We start from the raw sequence: 15,464 nt of genomic DNA, 5'->3' as shown, positions 1-15,464 counted from the left end.
CCAAAGGCACCGCACGGCCTCTAGCTTCCACCTTTTGATGTTACACGCCGTCGTTTGCCGCGCCGAAGCTCCTCCAATGATTCAAAGCTTCTACAACTCATCATCATCCAAGCCTCGTCTCTGGCGACGCAAGCACTCGGAGGATAGCATCTTGCCACCGACCCACACCCTCGGTGCCATCTGCAATCGATTTAGGGCCGAATAACGTCGCGCTTCAAAATCCACCACGAAACCGCTCACCGATGACGTCTCGAGCTCCTCCGACGACTTCCCGGCGGTCCTAGGGCCCGTTTTAGGTACGAAAACGTCCCTCTCCTTACGTGCTACGATTTTGATATTAGATTTGTTGTAATCGGAGATGGTTTCGGAGGAGGATGTGTAGGCGCGTGTGTCGCCGTCTGTGGCGGCGCGTGGGAGGTTGCGAAGGTGCAGGGAGACGACATTAAGCCGTGGAAGGGAGAAGGAGAACGAAGCAAAGAGTTTTGGGCGGCAATGGGAAGCCACGCGCTGCTGCCGGAGGTGGCGCGTGAACCCCACGCGCCGCCACGTGCGGCGGCACGTGAATAGTGATTCCGAACAGTAAATTTTGTAAAAAGTAATTTCTGTACGGTAATTGTAAAAAGTAATTTCGTACGATAATTATAAAAATAATTTCCGTACGGTAATTGTAAACAGTAATTCTCTGAAAATAGTAAATCGATGATTAGTATTTACTTGAACAGTAATTATAATGAAAATAATATATTGGTGTACATTAATACGTAAATAGTATGTACATGAACAGTAATACATGAAAAATATTTACGTGAACAATAATTACGTAAAAATCATAAATTGCTAAATAGTAAACAGTAGTACTGATTCAGCATTTGAGGTTTTACGTAACGTGTCTAACCACTTTTTATACAAATAGGTGATCGACAAAACAAGTGAAGGATTTACTTTCGGTATTGTGGAAATTACGCTAAGGAAAATAAGGTGAGTAAATCTCACTATGACGAGTCTACCATTGGCGGTGATTCATAATTACGCTTTATTTTAAAAGATCGAATCATGATATGTATATGATATAGTGAGTTGTGTATGTGTATAAATAGTAAAAATCGATACATAGATATGTGTTGCTATACTATATACTGTCATATTCCTATTTCTAAAGGAGTTTATTTATAACACTGATATTTATTTTATTTGATCATGAGTCGCTTGGTTTTTGTACAATAACATGTGAGGATTGTATTGTACGTGGTTTCAACTTGAGTTATGTTAAAACGTTTTTATGTTTTCGGATGTGTTGGCATATCAGAACCTAGCCTTGGCCGGGTGACAATTACGATTCAGTTAGAGCTCTAGTATGTCTGCCGGTGTACCGCATGAGGGGTAACAGATGTGTTAACTGCTTATGAGTACCCATATTTTTAGGATATTAGGTAACATATTAGTTGCCCAATTTCTCATGAGCACTTATATTTTCAGATATTATTGGACATCCAGATGAGCCGTCTTGTGACTCATGAGTACATTTTATAATTAAATGTTTTCAGTATTTTTCTCTTGTATTACTATGCGTGTTATACCGTTGTTTACTCATACACAAAACTTACCGGGTTTGTGTTTACAATCCCGGTGCACCTATTCGATGGTGTATGAGATAGTTCTGCATGTGTGGATTAGCAGAATTGGAGGATTACTATGAAGATTTCGAAGTTTCTTTATTCCTATTTTGTGGTGAGGATTGAGAGGATTTTACATTCTCATTTGATATAATGTTTTAATTATAAATTAATTTTATAATAATCAAATCGACTGAGATGTACTATGAACTCAGTTACAAGCTCACACTAAGGTTTATGATGGATCAGCAGGCTATTTTGGTGTTGGGTATCAAATAATTTGGAAACATATGAGATTGTCTGATTGGGGAACCAGATCCTCCACTGCTGGACAAAGTCACAATGATCCACATAGAGATAAAAGTATACCACAGGGTGGAATAGTAGTTTATCTTTAGAGCAAGTAATTCTTTGGAAATAAGTAGACAACTCAGTTCCATACAATTCTCCTTTTTCCCACAATAGTAGCATTGTAACTTAGTATAGGCTTCTTCTCAAAAAACAAAAAACAAAAAACAAAAAACAAAAAGAAAACTTAGTACGGGCTTACACATACAAGATTTTAGCATTTCTAACAATGGAAGTACAGAGTAAATACACTAATGACGAGGCTCATAATATCCAGAACCAGCCTAAAACCGAACCGCTAACCAACCCGACTCCAAGAAACACAACCATTACAATTGCAGATAGTTCAGCTTCTGGAACTGGTACTAGTTTTGGTACTGTCATCATGATGACACTTGTGAGATAACCATTGGAAAGTCCAAGCATAAATGTGAGGAAGATCATAGGGACTTCAGTTTTCAACCATGTTGGTCCATGTAGGCAAGCAGTGAAGATGGGATAGAATAAGAGCCTGGTGATACAAGCCCATGTTGCCTTTTTGATACTCTTCAGAAGGTAAACTGCAGTCAAGGATTTACCTACTAAATCAGCAAAGTTGTACACTGTGATCAGCAAAATGGGGTACCAATCTTGAAGAAGCTTGGATTCCAGATTTTCAGCTATAAATCCTGGAAAAATTGACAGAGTCACAGTATAAATTATGAACATCCCAAAAGCTGGCCCAGTAACTTTTCGCGCCACGGCCCAAAATTTCGGCCTAGGTGAGCAGCAAAAGGATTGATCTTGAATAAGTCTGCAGTGTTCCTGCATGACTCTCAGCTTGTATAGCAAATTGGAACAAAGTATGCAGCATAGGAGTATAATGATGGTGACAATAAAATACAAGTGGGCACTTGTTTTAAGTCCTTTAGGGGTCTGTGGAAGCATTGCCTTTGTTGAAATTCTCAGGACACAAATCAGAACACCTGAAACCAACAACGTACTCGCATTATAATATTGGCAGGGAAAAGTTCACATAATAAATATTAAGGTTATCATTTGCATGGTTACCTGAAGAAGCAGTGCCGGCAAAAACAGCCTGCATATACTTTCTGGGAAGCTTTCCAGCTGATCCCATCAAGCTTCCACCTACCACACCATCAGCTAAGCCACATAGTACAACTGATGCAACTGTGGCACCATAAGCTGCATTAGTATTATGAGAACTAACCCAATCTGTGATAGGAGCTGCGGTTAATGAGAGAGTAAACATCGAAAAACCCAAGTTGAGTCTCAGCCTAGGGCTCATTTTCTCCCACCAGCAACCCCAAGTCATCATCACAACAAGAACTAGCACTGAAGAACTCATGTATGCTACGGAGAAGACCTTCTCGACATGCTTGGTTGGATAGAGCGAACCAAAGTAATCGACAGCGGTGATGAATGCATTCCAAGGAAGCAAACTGCCTGCGCCGAGCAAGAAGTGAATAATGTAAGCAACCTTGTAAGCATCTCTCGGCTCATCTTGGAATACAAGGCCCTTTACTCCACTTTCCATTCTGTGGAACTCTTAGAATTGTCACGCTTGGTTGGAAACTTATTAAAGCGTCAGTTTAAGCGTGGAGTGAAATTAGGGAAGTGATTTCTGACAAGAAAGGAATCTCCGAGCTTTATTGATCAAAGGTCATGGAGTTTAGCTAGCTACGTAGCTAGGCTGGTTTTGCTATATCAGCAACTAGTCTTAGAGCACAAAAATAAGAGGTCAATTGAAGCTGAACACTGGAACAAGCTGGAGCGTGGAGCCAGTTTGCTAATGGATTTTGATTGATGGATTTGATTCATGTAGAAAAATTATGCTGAGTAGGGACATCAATGGATGGGTGGTGTTACATGTACTATTTATACATGCACCACTAGATTTTGGGTGATTAGAAACAAGAATACTGAAGGTTTCCAGAATTCTGCTCCTTGATCTTTTCTCTCACTTTAATGCTTCACAACTTGACCAAAAACTCGCAACCTCCATAAGATATCCAGAGGTCATGACATTTCGTCTAGTAAAAATAATGAGTTGAACACGATCAACTGGCATCCATATATCTATATACAAATATACACAAGTGAAAATAATGAGTTAAGGCTTTTGCAACTGGAACCTCTAGCTCATTAGACATCTACAATTTCTTAATTATTAAATTACATATATGTCCTATGATAAAAAACAATTTTAGACATTAAAATCAATAAAAACAAAAACATTTATTTATTTTCAGTAATAATCATTCAATAATAATGAAAATATGATTGTTTACATAGCATGTCAACCAAGATTTAGGTTTAACACGAACGGATGAAGACATAAAGATATGACCGTATCTTCTACCTCTCAACATCATATACATACCTCCTTCCCTCTTCTCCCAATTATAATATTTCATTTCTCCTAATTTGTTTTACTTGAAAAGTTAGTAAGCAATGACAATTAGAATATATATCTCATGATGTTGAGAATGATTTTTTTATTATTAGACTCTTATGATAATAATAATTAACTAGAGTTGATGTATTTTATTGATTACAATTGGTTGTTCGAATGATTACTTATTTGAATAAATTAGTCTAAAACGGATATTTTATAAAATCTTATTTACGGTTGAGCAAAGAATACAAGTTTAACAACATTATATATAAGAAAAAAATAATAAGAAAAAGATTCTTATTAAAAAAAACATGTAGAGCTCAGAATGAATGATGAGATACAAAAAGAAAAAAAAATGGAGGTCAAGTGAGTGAAAAGAGGTGTAATAAGTAACTAATAAAAATAAAGTCAATAAAATATTTAAGATTATTTTGATAATTAAATTAAATAGAGGTCTAGTGAGCATATGTATATATTCAAAAATAAAATAGAGATGTAAAGAGGAAGGTTTAGTGAGCAAATGTGGAGGTCCCGCTAGCAACACCCTGAGTTAATTGATTGAAATAAACTTATCTTGTTCATGAAGATGGCCATCTCTATTAATTAAGGAAAAAAGTTATTGAGTAGGCGAAGAAGACTCTTATTACTCGATTTATTCATTATCAAATGATGAGAACTCAAAAAGTTGCTAGGGACTTCGATTTATTCATTCTTGTCAATGTTGACTCTAAACCAAGGTAAAGGGGAATTCACTGGAGGAGAGCCAAAACCGGTTTCTGTCAAGAAGACTAATTGTGATGCTGTGAAAAAATCGAAAAGAGGAGGGCCTATCGGCGTGCCCTAGCTGTCACATTACTCGGTTCATTTGGATTAGCAGGAACTTGATTCTGTTGCTCTACGGTAAGGAATTTTCATTAGTGGTTACCATGTTACAGTTCCACTACTGCATTATTCCTGATGCTGCTGTATGGCCACAGACCACCAAGCTCGACAATGATCGAGGTTAATACTACTTGATCACTAACTAAAACACACAAGATTAGGGAAGGAGTCACATAGAGCTTTGAGGATATGTTCTACCTAAAGTAGTGAAGTGCATGCTTTCTCAGATCAAAGACAATCAGTTTTGGAGGTATTAGCAGGTGCTTGTTACTGCAGCCATTATTAAGGGTCTTTCTGTAGTGTGCCATTACACTTCTGCTCCCTCTTTTTCTTGCTAATAGAATTACAGGTACCAGGTTTAGCGGTGTACATTAAAGCCTAGAAAGGCAGAAAGAAGGGTATATACCAAAATGTAAGCAAGCAGTAGTTGAGGGGAAACTTGGATGCTGAAATCTCACCTCAGATTTGCAAAAAAGGGGATTCCTTTTGCTTTGCTGATCGGATGCTAATAGTTAATTAGTTCAATAAAATAATGTACTACGATGATAAATACAACGTTAAGCCTATATCAATTTAGCTGATGCCAACCATGAACAATCAGGCTTGGATTTGGATTGGTCTAGCATATCCCCAATACACCTAAAATTACTGTCAAGCCGACCGGTAAAAGGTAAGTGTCTGCAATAGTTACTGCAAGGGCTTCACGTATATTTTGAATGGGCGGGTGTAGAGGAAGCATTCTCTCCTCTTTCTCAATCTCTCCGGTTTCTGGTTTTACTTTTCCTGACAAAGTTGAGCAGAGAAGTTGGATTTGGCCGGAGCAAATAATAGTGTTAATTAATGTAATAACCCTAAAATTTAAACGATGTTAGTTTGATTTGGAATTCTATAAAATTTCGATTTCTAATTAGAATGAATGTGTTTGGTTGCGACGTTAGTAAACGAGAAACGGAAACGTTCTCGGAACGTTTAAATTGAAAAACGTTACATTTCCGTAACGTTTATATCGACTTTTATTCCGTCGATCGGTTGCGGAAACTTCCTTCACGAAAGTTGTAGAGCTCGTCGATACGAGTTCGTGGATATGTGACGCGTTCGAAACGGACATCGTACGTGAAAGTTATTCGCGTCGGAAGTTAGTTTCCGATTTGGAAACTAGTATAAAAAGGATTTTTTTGTTAACTAGGGTTTCCATAACAGGAAACCCTTTCACACCCGCCGCTCTCTCCCTCGAACCCTCTCTCTTTCTCTCTCCCTCTCCCCGAAATTTCCCCCCTCTCCCTTCGAAAATTTCTCGATTCAATCCAGCGACTCCGGCCTTCGTGTCTCTCACCGCCGGTCCAAGGAGCTTCGCGTCGACGTTCACAGCCACCCTCGAGCTCGCCGCATCGTGCCTCACCGCCATTAGCTTCCTCGAGACAACCCGAAGCTCGCCACAACTCGCGTCCCCACCAGCGGAGCTAGGGCACGGAGGAGGGCGGTACGACGTCGATCCTCGCCTTGGTACTCTCGGTTTTCAATTTGGAGGCCAGACTTTATCAACCCGAGTTCTCTCCAAGGATTTGAACTTCACCGGCGATCCAAGCTTTTCCGAGGCCAAATCGGAGGTCTAGCTTCGAATTAAGGTATGGTGTGGTTGCATTTGATGATTGTTTGTGATTGTGAATGAATTGGGATCGATTTGTGAGGATCGGAGGGTTGGAGGAGGAGAGGGTTACCGCCGCGTAGTAGTGGCGCGTGGGGGAGCGTGGAAGGTGCAGGAGAGGGTCTGCCACCGTGGGAAGGAGGAGGAAGAGATGAGGGATAGATTGGAAGTAGCGGTGGCGTGCTACGCGCCGTGGTTAGCCTCGGCGCGTGGGCCCCACGCGCGGCCGGCCGGAGGTGGCGCGTGTGCCACACGCGCCGCCGTGTGGCGGCGGTGTAATTAGTTTTGACTGAAGGGGTATTTTGGTAATTTACTGTGTAATGGTAAATGTAAATGTAAATTTTAATTACTACGGTAAATGTAATTAATTTTTACCTTCGGCAAATGTAATTATAATTTACTTTCAGTAAATGTAAAAAGTAAATTGTAAAAAGGGTAATTTAGTAAATTTTATTTACTGAATTTGTATTTACATTAAATCGTACGTATACGTACAGAAATACGTATATAATATTTATACGTACAGAAATACGTATTTAATATTTATACGTACAGAAATACGTATTAATATTTATACGTACAGAAATACGTATTAATATTATACGTACAGAAATACGTATTAATATTTATACGTACAGATAATACGTATTTAATATTTATACGTACAGGAAATACGTATTTAATATTTATACGTACAGAAATACATATATAATATTTATACGTACAGAAATACGTATTAATGGAGTATTGTACAGTAACCGTGAATAGTGAACAGTGAACAGTAACTTCGTATAACCAAAATTGCTGAACAGTACCGTATATTACTGTTTTGGCATTTAAAGGTTTACGAAACGATTCTAAATTCTTTTCTTATTCTTTTAAGGTGATCGTTAAATCGAGGAAAGGAATTAGCATCGCGAATTGTGGGATTACGCTCAAGTCAATAAGGTGAGTAAAATCTCACTGAATTACGAATCTACCCTCGCGGTGATTCAACATTTTTGCAAGTGTGTTTATTTAATGAATTACAACATGTATATGACTTAGTGGACTACGTATATATATAGTATAATGGTAATAAATACATATATATATATATAGTTCATTAAATTACATACTGTTATTAATTCATTAAAAATAGTCATTTCGGTGACAGAAAAATTGTGCATGTGTGATTTTAATGGTACGATATGATGTGAGATTATCGTACGTAATTTTTCAGGTGTTTATGAAATATGACATGTATATGATATAGTGGACTATGTATATATTGTATAAATGGTAAATAAATACGAATATATATAGTTTGCTATATAATATACTGTTATGATTTTTATTGTGGATATATTGTGAAAGTTTTAAAACGTACAATATGATGAGTGATTATTGTACATGATTTTATCACGAAAAATGTGAAATATTGTGATTTGTCTTCGGACGTGATGTGTGGTACAATATGATGTGAGATTATTGTACATGTGATTTTATCACGGATAATGTGAAATATTGTGATTTGTCTTCGGACGTGATGTGTGGTACAATATGATGTGAGATTATTGTACATGTGAGGCAAGTCGGAACCTAGCCTTTGGCCGGGCGAAAGTTACGATACAGTTAGAGCTCTAGTCTGTCTGCCATAGTACTGCATGAGGTAACGGGTGGTTATCTGATCATGGGTACTCAGCTTGTTTTGGATGTTGGGTGGCGGGTGGTTACCCAACATCAGCGGTATACTAAGTGAGGGGTAACGGATGTGTACCAGCGCTCATTAGTTACCATTTTGTGAAAGTATTAGAGTAACCAGATGGGTTGCTCGTTTTCTCATGATTTTCATTATGCTGTGTTGATGTGGAGTTGTGTCTTTTATGAGACGAGAGTTATTTTAATATTTTACTCATACGAGCTGTAAAGCTTACCGGGTTTGTGTTGCAATCCCGGTGCACCAATTACAATGGTGTAGGGGATACTTCCGCAGGTGCTGAGTAGTGGTGATTGAGTGACGACTCCGAAGACTCGAAGTCGATCGCATCCAGTCGTGGTGAGGTTCCAGCGTGGATTGTGTGTGCGATTTGGTGTGATTTTATTTGTGAGGTTGTGAGGATTATACAATTCCATTTGTTATATGTTGAATTATCATTTGGGTTTGTAATAATCGGCTTGACTGAGTTATATTTTAAACTCAGATGTGATCCGCTGTTACGCTTTAGTGATTTCGATTTATTTGAGATTATTTGGTGTTTAACGACTTTAGAATTTTGAGTTTTTAAGCTCGAAATTTTGGGGTCGTTACAGTTGGTATCAGAGCCTAAGTGCGTATTTGGCGATAATCAATATCATCCGGGAGCGATGATCCGACTGCAGGCGGGCCCCCATCACATGCTCCTCGGTATTGATATGTCGTCGGGTACGCGAGAGTGTTTTAGGAGCCATACCTAATGTTTGGTCCTCCGAGAAGTATCGTGATGATACTTCGATGATTCATCATATCCCGAAATTCCATGTTAATACCTATTGAATCTGTTTTAGTCGAATTCGAGACTTAACATGTATGACTGAGTGTTAATTGTTGAATGGTGATGAATTTGGAAAATGGCCGTGGACAGGGCCGAGGACGGACGAGAGGTCGAGGCCGAGTTAGGGCTGCAGGCCGAGTCCGCAATGTATAGAACCTTTATTAGGAGGCTGCTCCACTGGAAAGACAAGTTGATCTTGTTGCTATCATTAGAGACGATAGTCGTGTGTTGAGGTTGATCACAGACAGGAGTGAGCTGCTAGTGCTGTCATTTCATGACGCTTGGATCATATGGTAGCGGACCATTGGATCGAGAGTATTGGGACTTACTTGGTAATGATTGAGTACTCTGAGTTAGAGAAGACGATGATAGCCACATTCATTTATTGATAGTTGGCGGTGGAGGGGTTAGGATTGATTCCTACGCCTATGGGAAACTCTTTATGTGTCACTTCATTTTTGGAGTGTTCCTCGAAATTGGAGACAATGAAAGGCTTATCCTATTGTGATTGGAAGTAGAGAGTTCTCTGCTTATTTGATAGTGATTCCGGACCACACTATAATGTGGTCTGAGGAATCGATTGGTTGAGGCCGCAGTACGCGGTGATTGATTGTTTTGACATGGTGGGTTCCTTCGTAGACCCAGGAAACCAGAGTTTCGTATCTTTGACTCGAGGCGGATAATGCCATGAGAGCTTGAGTCATGGCATATGTCGAATATGTGGATCTGAAGAAGCTATCACAGACATCGTTGTGATATCAGAGTAAAGTGAGACGTTTTAGGAGATACTGTGTTACAGCACCTATAACGAAGACGCCGTATGGATGGGACAAATGAATTCAAAGACTTAATTACTGGTGTGATCAGTTTAGAGAGGCTACAATACACCCTGAGTTTGACATGCGATCCAGATACTGGAATGCTAACAGGTTTGAGTACATAGTTTCCTATCAGGGCAGAGAATTGTCAAGGAGTCTTGATAGAGAGCGTTGACCCATGTTGAGGGATGTTCAGTGTTTAAATGTTGAGGACTAGATTTTAGTTATGCAACTAATCTAGAGATGTGTAGACCATAGGTTGGAGGTGGTTAACTAAAATTTTCGTGACTAGCATCTCTAATGCTATTGGTAACAGAGTGGTAGGGCGTATGATACGTCCATAAAGTGGTAACACAATTATTGAATTGAGATTCACTTTTGTCGACGTGACATTCCAAACTTGTTTTGGTTCGACTATAGTCAATTGATGTTACGCATTGTTCTTGGCTGAGCGAGAAATATAAGGTGATGGAGAAATCTCAATGTGGCGATATGAATTAATTATTTTCTAGATGAGCATTTAATTGAGAACGCTGGTCTTTCAGGATTTAATCATTTTGGTATTGAGGATTGGAACTTCACAATGCCACAGGTCCAAACGAGACGCAATGGCGGTGAAGTAACTCTATTAAAGGTAAGGTATGAGATGACCTTAGCTTAGTGGTGTTTTAACGAATTTCTTTTTCGTGACAAGCACCTTCCAACTGGTAAAGAAATGGTTGAGAACCAAATTTTCTTTTCAAGTACAAGTGGCGTTAATGTTGGAGACTTAGAGGTTCTTTTCCTCTATGCAGCAGATTGTTTATTGTTGGATAAGGAGAAGTTGAATGAAGTGTTCAACAAGGGGTAAATTTTACAATAAAGAGTACCCAATTATATTACTGCTTGCAGAGAAGTTATTTTGGCCGAATGCGTTGGCCAGGAGGGTTCTTATTGAAAGTAAAGAAACAACTGTTTAGAGTGGTGGTATAGCAATCATCTTGGGTTAGTCTGGAGGAGATGGTGGACCCAATATCAGGATTCAGTTGTTGAATTGTTTACTGAATTTATTGTATTACGACGGTGGGAAAAATCAATACTATGGATGATGCCACTGGGGCGTTGTGTGGGACCATGGGTCATACATTTGAGGCATGTATGAACCAGGGGGTAAAGTATGTCTCAGTTGTGGTCGTGTTGGATTTCGCGCTGTAAGTTCGCCTGATTTTCATGTTCCACCGATGTGAGATAATCACCTTCTTGTCTGAACCCCAAATTGTGGCATACCACTCATGGAAGCAAGAAGTTGTAATTAATTTTCGACGGTAAGTTTGGTGAGTATGATGGGATGCGTGATGTGTCGCTCTTGTGGTGGCGGTAGAGGTTCTCTACTGCCTTGTGCGTATATTAGTCGATTCTCTGGTGAAATTTTTGGAGAGTAATTCTTAATCCAAGGTGGTGTGCTGTGGTGGTTGTGAACTCGATGAGTTAAGATTTCCTTATCGTGATACCGATACAAATAGGGTACTTGGGCGGGTATCTTGCACGACAACTTTCATGGTTATAATAAGATGATCTTGAAATGAGATTATTTTGTTAATTGGAAGGATTGGTATATTCGTTATTCTAGCGATGCATCGTGGTGAAGTCATGAAGTTATTGTCGTGATAAAGCATGTTTATTTGAAAATCACTATGTGTAATGTAAGTAGGAGGCATGAGTTAATCATTGAGTTGACTCATGTTAGATGTTGAGAGTTTTGACCATGCTCAGTGGTAGGAGCTACCTCTTGGCGTGAGGATAGTCTGTCAAATCGCAAGAGAGGGGTGAACTAGACAAAATAGGGCGTCAACGCCTCCATGCTGAAAACATCATTATGTTTCGAGAGGATGATTATATTTTGAGTAGCTCACTTGCAACTATTATTGTTAGGACATGTGACAAATTGTCTGATGGAGGAAGTTTAAGGTAACAGCAGATAGGTTAAGAGCTCGTATGCTGGATTGTAAGGTAGCTGTGAAATCATTTGAGATTGATTGAGTTCGCCTACAACGACAGTTACCATTCCAGCATCGGCATGGTACCCTATGAAGCACTTAAGGTAGACCATGTCGATCACCTATCTGTTGGGCCAAAGTTGGGTATAGTGAGATTTGACAAGAAAGAAAAGTTGGCCGAGGTATGTTGGGCCTTTGAGATACTTGAGAAGGTGGGCGAACTAGCTTATCGACTAGCCTTGCCTACTAGTATGTCGGGCGTTCACAACGTCTTCCACATTTCCATGTTGAGGAAGTATGTACCAGATGAGTCACATGTGATCGATCATGGCACCATTGAAGTGAAGGAAAATGCCACATTTGTGGTTGAGCCGGTTCGTATCCTGGATAGGTCCACAAAGAAGCTTCGGTGGAAAGAGGTTGAGTTAGTCAAGGTGTTGTGGAGTTATCATGATGAGGGTGATGCATCTTGGGAGCTAGAGTCAGACATGATGACTAGATATCCACAGTTTGTTGAGTGAGTTTGAATTTCGGGACGAAATTCCTTTAAGGGGGGTAGATTGTAATAACCCTAAAATTTAAACGATGTTAGTTTGATTTGGAATTCTATAAAATTTCGATTTCTAATTAGAATGAATGTGTTTGGTTGCGACGTTAGTAAACGAGAAACGGAAACGTTCTCGGAACGTTTAAATTGAAAAACGTTACATTTCCGTAACGTTTATATCGACTTTTATTCCGTCGATCGGTTGCGGAAACTTCCTTCACGAAAGTTGTAGAGCTCGTCGATACGAGTTCGTGGATATGTGACGCGTTCGAAACGGACATCGTACGTGAAAGTTATTCGCGTCGGAAGTTAGTTTCCGATTTGGAAACTAGTATAAAAAGGATTTTTTTGTTAACTAGGGTTTCCATAACAGGAAACCCTTTCACACCCGCCGCTCTCTCCCTCGAACCCTCTCTCTTTCTCTCTCCCTCTCCCCGAAATTTCCCCCCTCTCCCTTCGAAAATTTCTCGATTCAATCCAGCGACTCCGGCCTTCGTGTCTCTCACCGCCGGTCCAAGGAGCTTCGCGTCGACGTTCACAGCCACCCTCGAGCTCGCCGCATCGTGCCTCACCGCCATTAGCTTCCTCGAGACAACCCGAAGCTCGCCACAACTCGCGTCCCCACCAGCGGAGCTAGGGCACGGAGGAGGGCGGTACGACGTCGATCCTCGCCTTGGTACTCTCGGTTTTCAATTTGGAGGCCAGACTTTATCAACCCGAGTTCTCTCCAAGGATTTGAACTTCACCGGCGATCCAAGCTTTTCCGAGGCCAAATCGGAGGTCTAGCTTCGAATTAAGGTATGGTGTGGTTGCATTTGATGATTGTTTGTGATTGTGAATGAATTGGGATCGATTTGTGAGGATCGGAGGGTTGGAGGAGGAGAGGGTTACCGCCGCGTAGTAGTGGCGCGTGGGGGAGCGTGGAAGGTGCAGGAGAGGGTCTGCCACCGTGGGAAGGAGGAGGAAGAGATGAGGGATAGATTGGAAGTAGCGGTGGCGTGCTACGCGCCGTGGTTAGCCTCGGCGCGTGGGCCCCACGCGCGGCCGGCCGGAGGTGGCGCGTGTGCCACACGCGCCGCCGTGTGGCGGCGGTGTAATTAGTTTTGACTGAAGGGGTATTTTGGTAATTTACTGTGTAATGGTAAATGTAAATGTAAATTTTAATTACTACGGTAAATGTAATTAATTTTTACCTTCGGCAAATGTAATTATAATTTACTTTCAGTAAATGTAAAAAGTAAATTGTAAAAAGGGTAATTTAGTAAATTTTATTTACTGAATTTGTATTTACATTAAATCGTACGTATACGTACAGAAATACGTATATAATATTTATACGTACAGAAATACGTATTTAATATTTATACGTACAGAAATACGTATTAATATTTATACGTACAGAAATACGTATTAATATTATACGTACAGAAATACGTATTAATATTTATACGTACAGATAATACGTATTTAATATTTATACGTACAGGAAATACGTATTTAATATTTATACGTACAGAAATACATATATAATATTTATACGTACAGAAATACGTATTAATGGAGTATTGTACAGTAACCGTGAATAGTGAACAGTGAACAGTAACTTCGTATAACCAAAATTGCTGAACAGTACCGTATATTACTGTTTTGGCATTTAAAGGTTTACGAAACGATTCTAAATTCTTTTCTTATTCTTTTAAGGTGATCGTTAAATCGAGGAAAGGAATTAGCATCGCGAATTGTGGGATTACGCTCAAGTCAATAAGGTGAGTAAAATCTCACTGAATTACGAATCTACCCTCGCGGTGATTCAACATTTTTGCAAGTGTGTTTATTTAATGAATTACAACATGTATATGACTTAGTGGACTACGTATATATATAGTATAATGGTAATAAATACATATATATATATATAGTTCATTAAATTACATACTGTTATTAATTCATTAAAAATAGTCATTTCGGTGACAGAAAAATTGTGCATGTGTGATTTTAATGGTACGATATGATGTGAGATTATCGTACGTAATTTTTCAGGTGTTTATGAAATATGACATGTATATGATATAGTGGACTATGTATATATTGTATAAATGGTAAATAAATACGAATATATATAGTTTGCTATATAATATACTGTTATGATTTTTATTGTGGATATATTGTGAAAGTTTTAAAACGTACAATATGATGAGTGATTATTGTACATGATTTTATCACGAAAAATGTGAAATATTGTGATTTGTCTTCGGACGTGATGTGTGGTACAATATGATGTGAGATTATTGTACATGTGATTTTATCACGGATAATGTGAAATATTGTGATTTGTCTTCGGACGTGATGTGTGGTACAATATGATGTGAGATTATTGTACATGTGAGGCAAGTCGGAACCTAGCCTTTGGCCGGGCGAAAGTTACGATACAGTTAGAGCTCTAGTCTGTCTGCCATAGTACTGCATGAGGTAACGGGTGGTTATCTGATCATGGGTACTCAGCTTGTTTTGGATGTTGGGTGGCGGGTGGTTACCCAACATCAGCGGTATACTAAGTGAGGGGTAACGGATGTGTACCAGCGCTCATTAGTTACCATTTTGTGAAAGTATTAGAGTAACCAGATGGGTTGCTCGTTTTCTCATGATTTTCATTATGCTGTGTTGATGTGGAGTTGTGTCTTTTATGAGACGAGAGTTATTTTAATATTTTACTCATACGAGCTG

At 39.3% G+C, this 15,464-nt stretch overlaps 1 protein-coding gene across 1 annotated transcript; it reads right to left on the bottom strand.

Annotated features, from left to right (window-relative positions):
- Window positions 1–2,225: 2,225 nt before the first annotated feature.
- On the bottom strand, window positions 2,226–3,501 carry LOC126798497 (equilibrative nucleotide transporter 8). The gene is made up of 2 exons (XM_050525496.1): window positions 3,012–3,501; window positions 2,226–2,926 (listed from the first exon to the last, which is right to left on the bottom strand). The coding sequence occupies exons 1-2, from the start codon at window positions 3,496–3,498 to the stop codon at window positions 2,226–2,228; spliced, it is 1,188 nt and encodes a 395-aa protein (XP_050381453.1). The 5' UTR covers window positions 3,499–3,501.
- Between the last annotated feature and the right edge of the window lie 11,963 nt (window positions 3,502–15,464).

This window comes from Argentina anserina, chromosome 1, assembly GCF_933775445.1.
Source record: "Argentina anserina chromosome 1, drPotAnse1.1, whole genome shotgun sequence".
In the NCBI taxonomy this organism is placed as follows: Eukaryota; Viridiplantae; Streptophyta; class Magnoliopsida; order Rosales; family Rosaceae; genus Argentina; species Argentina anserina.
This window is presented reverse-complemented; position numbering and strand designations above follow the sequence as displayed.